At 44.6% G+C, this 11,519-nt stretch overlaps 1 protein-coding gene across 3 annotated transcripts in view; it reads left to right on the top strand.

Moving 5' to 3' along the window:
• b3glcta (beta 3-glucosyltransferase a) overlaps window positions 1–10,800 on the top strand; it is a 36,456-nt gene extending 25,656 nt beyond the window's left edge. Inside the window, exons 12-16 of one of the 3 annotated variants that reach the window (XR_015844306.1) lie at window positions 3,567–3,666; window positions 3,961–4,080; window positions 4,925–5,069; window positions 5,179–5,400; window positions 9,184–10,800. Coding sequence is in view for 1 of the 3 variants with exons in the window: in XM_088301484.1 (XP_088157610.1) it covers window positions 3,567–3,666; window positions 3,961–4,080; window positions 4,925–5,069; window positions 5,179–5,349 (536 nt within the window). In the remaining 2 variants the exon portion in view is untranslated. Of the gene's footprint in view, window positions 1–3,566; window positions 3,667–3,960; window positions 4,081–4,924; window positions 5,070–5,178; window positions 7,049–8,034; window positions 8,277–9,183 lie in introns of those variants that run through there. The other 2 variants (XR_015844305.1, XM_088301484.1) reach the window with 2 other exon arrangements.
• The last annotated feature ends 719 nt before the right edge of the window (window positions 10,801–11,519 follow it).

The following is an 11,519-nucleotide window of genomic DNA, read 5'->3' on the forward strand; positions in this document are numbered from 1 at the left end:
CGTAGTTTACCGCCGCCGGTGTGTGTGTATGCATGAGTGCATGACTAATGTATCCATCGTGAGTGCTTTGGGTATTCACTTGTGCAGAACGGCACTACAGAAAATTTGATGCCGTTTTGAAGAATTTTGGGGGGTTAAATTATTATATATATATTTTTTGTGTGTAATAAAGTTGTATTATCAGCATGCGTGCGCCACACTGCCCCTAAGAGGCCAAAGCATGTACAGCAAAAACAACACATTCGACTAAAGCTCACATCACATTGAAACTGACACAATAATCGTGCAACACAACAAATCGATATTGACATTTGTTGCCAAAAGTCAATTTTGATCCGTTTTATTGATCGCTTGTTGCAACGCAAATATATAGCCAATGCTGTACTTTGCATGCTAAACTAAACTCAGCTTCTTTTTGCGTTTGTTATGCAAGCCAATGCTTTCATCTGTGGTTTAAGAAATATAATTTCACCTTTAATTAATGTTTATTAATAATGAATATCAAATATGAGACGACTCGTCCTTGGGAGCGGCGAAAATAAAAATCTCACTCATACGACAAAGCTAGTGAGTGTAAAGCAAACGGATGCGCATCATTTCCTCCTGTCTGTTGCTTTTCCCCGCGACAACCTGCAGCGTTATGCTAATGACGCCCAGCAGTCACCAGCCATCAGCGCCTCACCGCTCGGCTTTTTATTCATTTCTGTATTTATTTCTCAGTCGTCGGTGTGCCGCGCCTCCATAGCATTAATGCGTTGGCACGAGAAAGTACGTTCATGTCAAGTGGAGGTCAAGAGATGTGAACCGAGCGGAATGATGGACGGGTGGAAACGCTTTGATGCATAATTCAGCACTGTGGAATCAAAACATCAGCAAAAAAAGCTTAAAAGCCAAGGAAAGCAAGTTGGGAGATTGCGCAATCTGAAGGCCACGACTTGCACCGCAACGCTCACAAGCAGACAAACCGGCCAATCAGAGTGCAGGCCCCGCCTATTAGCTCATTCGCTGCCGTTTGGTAACATTTTGATTGATCTTTCCAAAGCTACAGAATATTTTGCTCTGTGACATGGTCACCAAATCTGCCAAAACAGAGGAAACACTTTTCCTTTTTTTTTTTTTTTAGATTTTATCCTCCCGGTTTCTGAGCAAAATGCTGAGAAAAGCTTTTTGATCAAAGAAACAAGCAGAATGCTTACTTTGCTTTATGATACCGCAAACTGTAAAAATGCCATGTGTCTAAACTTGCTCGATTTCCAATATGTTGATATTTCTCGTCCTCATATTCGACGTGACAAGCCGAGATTTGCCGCCTAATCGTCAATTTCAACTCAAAAGCTGTGCTGATCTTTAATGTAAAGTGCTGCCATCTACTGGCGTCGGTTCGTCGTTGCAGTTGTGGAGAAGCTTGAATTTCACAACCGACAATGCTGTTACATGGATTTTTGTCCTAAGAATTAACTCCTGACGTCTTCACTTCTTCTGTAGACTGCGCTTTGTGCATTTTACACCGTTTACATTTCCATCTTAAAATCAAGAAGGCGAGACTCGTTATCGTTAAAACTGTATTTTTTAACAAGCGTCAGCAGAGGGGATGTTGGAATGTCGTCAAGCGCCGACTCTTTGTGGGTTGTGGCCTGCCGAGAATGTTGTCGTTTCCTCACAAAAGCATCCCAACTCGCATCATGTGCGGCGCTGGCATTTTGATGACAGAACACGGAAGCGACTTTGCTTCCCACCGGCCCCGAACGTCACTCAAAGCGAGCCGCTCTAACTAGAAAACCAGCGTGGCAGCTTTGTGTGAATTCCCCCCAAAAAAATAAATAATAAAAAAAAAATGGAGATTTTGATTTTATTCCTGTCAGCAGTTCAAGGTGTCCGCTCTTCTTGTGTATTCAGATGCCAACGAACACACAAAACAACACCACAGGTGCCACATAAATAATCCAGTCAGGCGTCGTCTTCTCTTTTTTGCCGTGACGCTTGCCGCTGGGGATTTTTCGCTCAGCCCTGCCCTGATGATGGCGTGCACGAATTTCACTTGGAATGGAACAGAACGGAATGCTCATTATTGGTCTCAAACTAGTTCCAATTTGGTCTGAAACTGATTGTTGGCCTTTTGCTTGTTCCTCTCTTGGTCCTGGACGGCTTTTGTTTTGGTCCGACGCAGGTTCTCACTTCATCCGAAATGAGTTCTCGCTTTGCCTTTTGATGGGTCTGAACTGGTTCTCACTTGGCCCTTACTTGTTACTCGCTAGATTCTTACTTGGTTCTACAAGAAATAAAGACATTCCTGGCCTTAAATTGCTTCTTTCTTGGTCTTAAATGGGTTCACATTTTTTTTTGTTTTATTTACTACTATTTAGGTTGCCACTTGATCCTTTTCTGTTCTTAATCTGGTACTCCCTTAGTCGAAAATTGATCTTCAATTGGCTGTAAACTGGATCTCACTTAGTTGGTCGTAACCTGGTTGTTTATTTGTCTTAAACATTTTCTCACCTTGTTCTCCTGAGCCGTTCCTAAACCAGTTGTCACTTGGTCTTCATTTGTCCCCACATCGCTTGTCACTTGCTCCTTACTTGGTAGGGATCCAATCTGGTTGTACAATAACGGCCATTCTGATTCTGCTACCCGGATAGCAGGTAACGCACAAAAACACGGCGGGTGCGGCATAAATCATCCAGCCAGGCCTCTTTTCTCTCGTATTGTGCGTGTTGCCTGCCCCTGGGGGGTTTCTGTCTGTGCCTGGATGATGACTATGTTGTCGTGCTTGTACTTCACAATTGTGCTCTTTGTGTGTCAGAGCAGCTCTGCCGCCGGCCTCGATGTTCAACAAAAACATTTCCCCCGCTCCGTATGCAGCATCTGTCAACCTTGAACCAGTTCAAGTTTGATCAAACCTGCCAGTCCATCCCGACAATCATGCAGTTGCCGTGGAAACTCTGAGGTCCGACGACGTCTCGTCGAGGAGCACTCGGTCCTCAACTCGCCTTCGTTTCATTCTAACTTTCACCGTACTTGGTCCCGAACTGTTTCAGCAGTCTTAAAATGATTCTTGCTTGGTCCTTGTTCGGTGCCTTCGTTGTCAGAACGGGTTTCCCACTCTGTCCCAAAATGGTTCTCGCCTGGTCCATACTAGTTTGCAAACGGGGTCCTTTCCCTTTCCTAAACTGGTTCTCACCAGATGATTTTATTTCGTGCAATTGCATAACAAACTCAAATTCAACCAAAATATTTGCAAGTGTAGTTTAGGAACCTCGAGAGTGAGAAGGAAATGACAACAGGATAAGACGCGAGAAGCACTTGAGTTGAATTTAGTCCATTTCTTTCAGTGTAGTTCCCGTTTGGATGTCATGACTCTCCGTCCGTCCGTCCGTCCGTCCGCCGCATGTTTCATTTAGAGGCTCAAATGTATATTTCGAGTATTTCCCGAACCGTTCCTGACGAGTGAGCGACTACATTAACGGGATGACGGAATTGATGTGCACCGAAATAAGTCTTCAAGACGACGACACTCCAGTCCGTTCCAAAATTAAATCATCTTCCAAAACACCGTCTTGCGTTTTCAGGCCACTGCGGGAAAACCTTCGCCATCCTCAAAAGATTCGTCAGCGGCGACGTCCCCGAGACCGAGTGGCTCCTCATCGTGGACGACGACACCCTGATCAGGTTGAGCAAAAAATGGCCCAGCAATCTTCGTCATCAGAATCATAATCATACACTGTGACAGATGTTCAACTTCTTGTAGAATATTCTCAAAAAAAAAAAAAAAAAAAAAGCTCTTAGTTCATCTGGCTTCCCTTGATGTTCATCAACTTGCTTGTTCACGTGGAACGATGGACACGTGCAAGACAGCCTGAGGGACTGCACTTATTCCCACACCTGCGTGTGCGTGTGCGTGTGCGTGTGCGTGTGCGTGTGTGTGTGTGTGTGTGTGTGCGTGCGTGTGCGTGTGTGCCTCAGCCTCCCCAGACTGCGATCGTTGCTCAGCTGCTACGAGCCGTCGGAAGCCGTGTACCTGGGAGAGCGCTACGGCTACGGCCTCAGCCAGGGAGGCTACAGCTACGTCACGGGAGGCGGCGGGTGAGCGTTCCCGCCGGATGGAGTGCGTTAAATCCCGTTATCTGTCGTGTCAACATAAACCGCTTCCACTGGCTTCAAAGAACGCCAATCACCCAGCGGCAAGTTTTCGTTTTGCGGGCTAAGCTTTTTGGTTTCCAGTGCAGATTACGATGCGAGCGAGCGCGCACACTCGGGTGATGCGAGCTAATCATAAACATTCAGCAGAAGCAGCGACATGAAGTTGGAGAGGATTTTGACATCCGAGTTGAGGCGGGACAATTTGTCCCTGTAGGAAATAAACAAACTCACCCGTTCCGTGTTGTTGTCACGAGACCAAAATTCCGACTCGGGGACTGTTGCTGCATCCCAACACTGAAACTTGAACGGGCTTTGCATCCAAACGGGGATTTTTTTTTTTTTTCTGTGAATTTAGTGAAAATACGCAAAAAACAAAATGCGACTTGAGCCCGTTTCCATTTGTTATTTTGTGAATGTTAAAAGGAGAGGAGACCGCCAGCGCCATCAGATGACGTCATACGAGCGCGTCTCTCGGCCACAAGACGCTCGGCTGACGGTCAACCAAAATAATCGTGAATAGATCGCTGATCGGGCTTTTGTGGTTTGGCAGAACTCGCGTCACAATTGTGCACGGAGCCATCATGAAAAGGCGACGGCAAAGAAAAATTTTTGACCGCATCGTTCCCCCTCTTTTAGAATCGCTACATACAAATACTGTACATGTTTTACTGGGGTGACTATTAATTCTAGATGTATTTATTTATTTATTGAGCAGATGTTCACAAGAAGCCGGTACAAAAAAATGCATGCTAAGCTTTATGCGTGTGTGTGTGTGCGCGCCTCGCAGCATGGTGTTCAGCAGGGAGGCGGTGGCGCGCCTCCTGCAAAGCGGCTGCAAATGTTACAGTGACGACGCTCCGGACGACATGGTGCTGGGAATGTGCCTCAACGCTCTCGGCATTCCCGCCACCCACAGTCCGCTTTTCCATCAGGTGACCGTCATCCTCCACTCAGGCTCGAGCAGTCCTGCAGCCGATCATTGCAATTTGCAATCCTGAAAGTGTTTCCAAAAGCCACGTTTTGTGATTGTAACCCTTTCAGGCCCGACCGGAGGACTACCCGGCGGACTTGCTCGCTCACCAGGTGTCCATTTCTTTCCACAAACACTGGAATGTCGACCCCGTGGTCGTTTTTAACACGTGGCTGAGGGACGACCGCCATCAAAGCTCAGCTGGACTCGATCCCCCAAAAAGCGCCAAGACGGAGCTGTGACGGATCGTGTACGTAACGAGCCACGTGTTGCTCGAGCAAAGCGACGATTCGGTAGGTGTGGGATGAGCTCGCGTGACTCGGGAATATTTATAATATACGGCACATGATAAAATCTTACGGATGACGCTCTCGCTGTAAATTCACAAGATGCCACTGGATCTATTTTGAAATAAAAGTGTACATTTTTAACAATGTGCTTTTTAACCCCGCTTGGCTTAACGCGCAGTAATCGAATGCGTACGTGTCACGCTGATGAGCGTGAAGTCGTCTGACAAAATGAGACGATTTTATAGTGACTTGGCCAAAATGAAGTGGCCGCTGCATTTGCAGAGAACCTTTAAGTGGAATGACAGGACGGAATCATGAACAGATGAAAGCATTTCATTGCACCCTACTGGGAGAAATAATTCAAGCTTCGAGTAAAGGTTCACCGGTCGTCCGTCTGGTAGACGCCGTCTAAATTGGCTCGCCGTTGGAGAAAATAAACGCTTCAAAACAACGTGGCTGACTTTTTTTTTAAGGCATGAGTGGGTTAACTCATGATAGTACCGCCTGCCAAATTCCGGCGGCTCTCGACGGAGGGACCGGAAGGATCTTGTTTCGCTGGCCTGACGGAAACTTCGAACCACGGACCGAATAAGCGGCGCCGGAAGCCAACTTCGGCTGAGGCCCGAACCGTGTCTAACACGGAAAGCGCAGGCGGCTACTAGCCGCTTTTTTTGGTACTTGCTAACTGAGTTTAGCAAGCGTTGTCAGCTAAAGTTTATTTATGTGCCAGTAAGCTTTGTGGATCTTCATTTTTTTAAAGGAAGACGTTCGTTATACTAGTGTGCTGAGTTGTGATCAAGATTGAACTTGTACCTTGTGTGGATCTTGATTACAAAGCTATGGAATGTGGACTCAGGCGGCTTTCCGTCGGATTTCCCATCTTGCGGTGGCATCCTGACTGCGCAGCATTTTGCTCTCTCTCTCGCCACATTTCCTCTTATTCAGGTGGGCGAATTCAGCCTGAGCTCATTAGCCGCAAAAAGCCTCAGCCGTGCACCAGGGAAACAGCAACAAACGCTTTCAAGGCTTTGCTCTTTTAGCGTAGGCATCTTTTATTTAGGCTGACTTACATTTGTTCCACTCGTGCTCCTCATCAAATAATAGAAAAAGGCCAATGGCACCTGATTTCCTCAAATCCTTTGTGACGACTTTGCTCACCTTTTGTGTCAACAGTAACAAGGTCATTAATCAGTTTCAAACTTGCACCCGGCTGACAAAGGCAACATGTCCTGTTCACGCTTTTTAATCGTAGCTTTTTAAAATTTTAAGAGTGATTGCCTCTTTTTCCAAGTCGACTTGCTTGCTTGTTGTTTTTGGTGAGAAAAGATGACACGGCTGGGAATTAAAGCACTAAATCTCGCAGGCACTATCGCACAACTCCAGCTCCCAAGCATCTGCTTGTCATGTGCTGGGAAAGAGAAAAAGAAAAAAAAAAGATGCAAGGACTCTCCAGGCATAATAATAAAAGGAAGGCATTACTTTCCCAGTTGATTAGTGCCCACTCAGCCGGAATAAAGACGGCCCGGCACAAATGTGTAAAGCAAATTGCAGCAGGGAGGCCTCAAGAGGTGGATTTTAACGAGGCGCCAATGACTTCTTTTTGATTACTGCTGAAATAAAACATGAGTTGCAAAACGCGTGAGCGTAATTATGACTTTACTCTTCTTTGTCTCGTCTAACGCTTTCAAGTTGATCAAAGTTTTAAGAAATTGATTTTCCGCCAAGGAAATTCGGGTCGGATCAAATAATCCAAAAGATTCAGACGGAAAATATATCGGAGATGTTGGAGACAAAATGATGGAACCGTGAAGGTTTTTTTTTTTTTTAATCAGCTCTGGGCTGCGATCATTAATTCATCTAGAAAGACTGGCAGACGCTGCCGTGCTCGTATAAAGGTTTACTTTTCCTCATAAGTATTTTATGTTGAATCCGGAGGGTGTCAAGGCAGGGTCACGGGTTCAAGCAAGGGTTTGGTCAAATGAAGGTTTTAAATGAGAGGATCACGCAAAGGCTAAAGGGTTCAAGAAAGGATCAGGTTTCACATTTGGAGGTACCTGAAAAAGTAACTTATTTAGAAGTAATTTCATTAAAAAAAAAATAAAACATTTGTTTGCCATTTTGCCTGTGCAAATGTCCTGGCATATTTTTGGGTTGCAGTTTGACTTTTGTAAAAATAATCTTGAAGCGGGGCAGCAAGATTTGTGTCAGTGGGCTGCAGTGTGGCGAGCCAAAACGATGTAAACATAAAAAAAAAAGGTCAATACTTATTCTTTCTCTTAATGTCTCTGCGGATATCGCGACAATTCATCATTTAACATCTGCACGCGCGACTGCCGGAACAAATTGATTGACCTCCGCCACATCATAACAAGATCGTTGCGGCTCACGCACCAGCACGTTGAGTGACAGCTGCATGCATGCGGCATCTTTGCAGCAACAATCAATCGATATGATAACAAGCACCTTTAGAACTGATTGCTGACGTGAGCAGTCACGTGATATCCGACGTGTGTTAAGGTTGCTTTTCATCGGATTGCTCTCGTCTGTCGTGCCAATTCCGATCTTTATTTTAACGGACAGATTTACGTTGATTGGCGGTTTGAAAGTGATGCATATATTTTCCGTTTCTTTTTGAAGGTTCTCAACCTGTTCCAACTTGTTCTATTGCAACCCATCCCATCCCATCTTCAAGAAAACAAAAAATTGTGACAGCAAGAGAAACTGAGTTGCCCCTTGTGTCCTCCCAAAAAATAATCAAGCAATTTTGGAAGCAGAATTGTTGTCACGTCAAAACACAAGAAGTTGACAATCTTCCTTATCCACTGGATCCGTTTTCTTTCTTTGATTTTGAAGTACATTGAATTCAAATAAATCAGCAATTTGAGCTACAACATCAGGCAGTGCAACCTCAAACGTGTTTTTGTTGTCGTTTCAGTCGGCGCTCACTTTTCTGCATCCGCCCTTTCGCCATTTCCAAACATTTTGAAAAGGTCAACAATGTTCTGCTTTGACACAGTCGGCGATGTTTACAATTTTGCTTTTACTTTATTTTGGGATTCAAAGCCAGCGTTCAAAACCCGGATTGGCCTTGTTGTGCCATGTCAATTGGCCGCCTCTCCATCCACGGTGATTTGGTTTGTGCCGTCTTCATTTCAGTCGATCTCATAAAATTTCCCCTCCACAATCTCATCTTTTAATCTCATCATGTCTTTTTTCCCGCAGCTTTGCCGCCGTGTGCGCTTTATTTGCTCAGCGTCGTGCTGCTGATCCAGTCAGATAAACATGATTTTTAATTTTTTTTTTTATTATTTCCCTCCTGGGTGAGATTAGCAAGGTGGCGGCAAACACGAGAGGACAAGATGAATGGAAGCTACGCAAAGCTCATCTTTCAGCGGGATCGTTGCTGATTTTCGTCTCCGGAAACGGGTCCTCGTTAATTACGAGGTTGCTTTGCTGCATTGTAACGGAAAAACACACACACACACACTTATGTGTTAATGCACTATTAGGACATAAGTGGTGAAGGTCAGAGGAAAAGCAAGGGCATCCATTTATAGAAGGGGATTATTTGCTGGTATTTTCCCCAGATATTTGTCAGGCAGGTTCCCCGAGCAACCTACAACTGGCATTATTGTTGCTTTTATTTATTCCTTTTTTTTTTCCTCTCCTCTGGTCCTCCAAGCAGCTTTCACCATCGGGTGCCTTTGACACTAGAACTTTGTATTCATGACATTAAGTAGTTGGCATAGCCTACTGTTAGTGTATCTGTACCGCTTCTCCTTGCAGGTGTGCTGGAGCCTAACCCAGCCGTCTTCGGGCACACCCTGGACTGGTTGCCAGCCAATCGCCGGGCACACAAAGACGAAGTACAACTCACGCTCGCAATCGTACCTACGAACAATTTAGAGTGTTTAATGAACCTACTGTGCATGTTTTTGGAACGTGTGATTTTTTAAAAAAAGTTTACGGCAACTTAGTCTCTAAATGTTGTTGTTTTCAATTTATCATTTGAGCCGATGCGTCAAACATGTTAGTGTAAAAAGTCCCCAAGTGAAGTCAATAGGACCTGAAAGTCAGCTTTGGCGTGTGCTCCACAAATCGTCAGGATGATTGAAGCCTCGTCGGATGTTGGTCGCCTCGCAGGCACAAGGTGACATCTTTACATTTCCCCCGAGGCCCACATGCAAATTAGAGGCAGGCGCCATCACTAAATCGAGGTGAGGTGCCGTGTATCCTCAAGACGGAACGAACGACGACGCTCTCACTTGGCCTTGAAGTGCTCGCTTGCTGACGTGTCTTCCAATATCCGTTTTGAGAAAATCGAAAAATGTCAATTGGGAATCTGAGAGCATTTTCTTCGTGGGTGTGCGTGAGAGCATTCCAATTTTGTACATGACCGAAAACAAAACTCGAGTGTTTCAGTCCTCCGCCTACGTTTGTGTTTGGGTAGTTTATGTGTGAGAGTATTTCAGTAGTGAATGTGAGTTAAAAAAAAAATTATTTGCAAAAGAAAGCATTTCGACAGCGTATATGTATTTCAGAGAAAAAAGTCAGAAGACTATGAGAGCATTTTAGTAGTGTGTCAACAAAAAATAATTTCAGCAGTGTATGTGAGAGAGTCTCACGATTTCCTCATAATGAGAGTGTGTTTCATGTCAGTCAGGTGCAAGAATGTTACATACGTGTATTAGAATGTATAGTGCATTTTACAGCACTTTAATCCTCAGAGAGAGTGTCTTAGTAATGTGTGAGAGGGTTTCAGTCGTGAGCATGAGAGCATTTGAATTGTGTAAATGAGAGGTAAATCGTGAATGACGAAGCCGGCGGCCCCTCATGACTATCTCGTCTCCTGTTTGAAAAAATCTGAGTGATGCTCTCGCACATTTTCTACTCTCCATCTCCTCCCCTTTTGAGTCGTGATGCATACACACCGCTGCTCCGTCTTTCTTCACAGCCGTGACATCATATCCAGCTACATATGAAAAATGGCCATTTTAAAGCCATGCCAAAATAAAAAAAAACAAAAAAAAAACTCATCCTGCCACGTTGTCGCCCACTGGAAGCAAAGCAGGATTTAAAGACGCTGTGGCTAATTTGATTTAACGCACGTCACTCGGTTCAACTTGCTCACTGCCACTTTATTTTATCCTTGCTCACACACTCACGCACACACACACACACACTCATATCCTCCTTTAGCTTCTGAAAGCAGAGAGCTGCTGTGCTGCCTTATTGCTACGTGGCCTCAAATTGCCTTTTATGTGGTGACCGTATGAAAACATTCATTTCCAAAATATTGTTGGATAAAGAAAGCCTTTACAACAAAATGAAAATAAATTGTTCATTTGAATACATTAGCCTCGAGTTTACAGGGCCTTTTTAACAGAGTACCATGACCCCCCCCCCTCCATCATTTTGTTACTTGTAGCTGTTGTGAAATGCGCTACATTAATAAAGTTGTATTGTATTGTATTTTCACGCATAAAAGAAGCTGCATACACCGCCAACACAAAAGCTAACTTAAAAAAAAAAAGAATTCCAAATAAAACATTGGCACCAATGCTTATTCTGCTTCTATTTTGAAGTAGGCCTTCGTAGCGCGTGATGACATCACGGCTAGCTTGACTTCCGGTACCTTGTCGAGATTTTGGCTTGTATTATTCCAGTTTTTTATTTATTGCCATTACATCAATCTGGAATCATATTCACTCGCTAATTAAGGGGAGTTACGAATGAATAAACTGCTAGCTAGCCTCGAACTGCTAGCCTGGCAACAGCGTTTAACAGGTGTTGCATTGCTTTGCCTTTTTTTTTCTTTTTTAGTGATGTGGTCAGTTTTTTTTGTTGTTGTAATTCACCCTCCATATTTAAAGGAAGAGGATCTGCCTTTGACGTCCGTTTCATTTATGGTCTTATTGGATAATTTAGTTGCAATATCTCCTCTTTGAGCTCGCATGGTAGTGCACCTGCTGCCCCATCACTCGGCATCATTGTGGTCGCCCGTCAGTGTATGCAGTGTGTGCGCGTGCGTGCGTGCGTGCGTGCGCGGAGTTGACAAGTGCAATTTGGCAGTGGTCTGGATGGAGCTCGTGGGCATGCGATCATTTTAAATCAACTCAGCG

This window comes from Idiotropiscis lumnitzeri, chromosome 7 (genome assembly GCF_059441095.1).
Source record: "Idiotropiscis lumnitzeri isolate Australia: NSW breed Sydney's pygmy pipehorse chromosome 7, RoL_Ilum_1.0, whole genome shotgun sequence".
In the NCBI taxonomy this organism is placed as follows: domain Eukaryota; kingdom Metazoa; phylum Chordata; class Actinopteri; order Syngnathiformes; family Syngnathidae; genus Idiotropiscis; species Idiotropiscis lumnitzeri.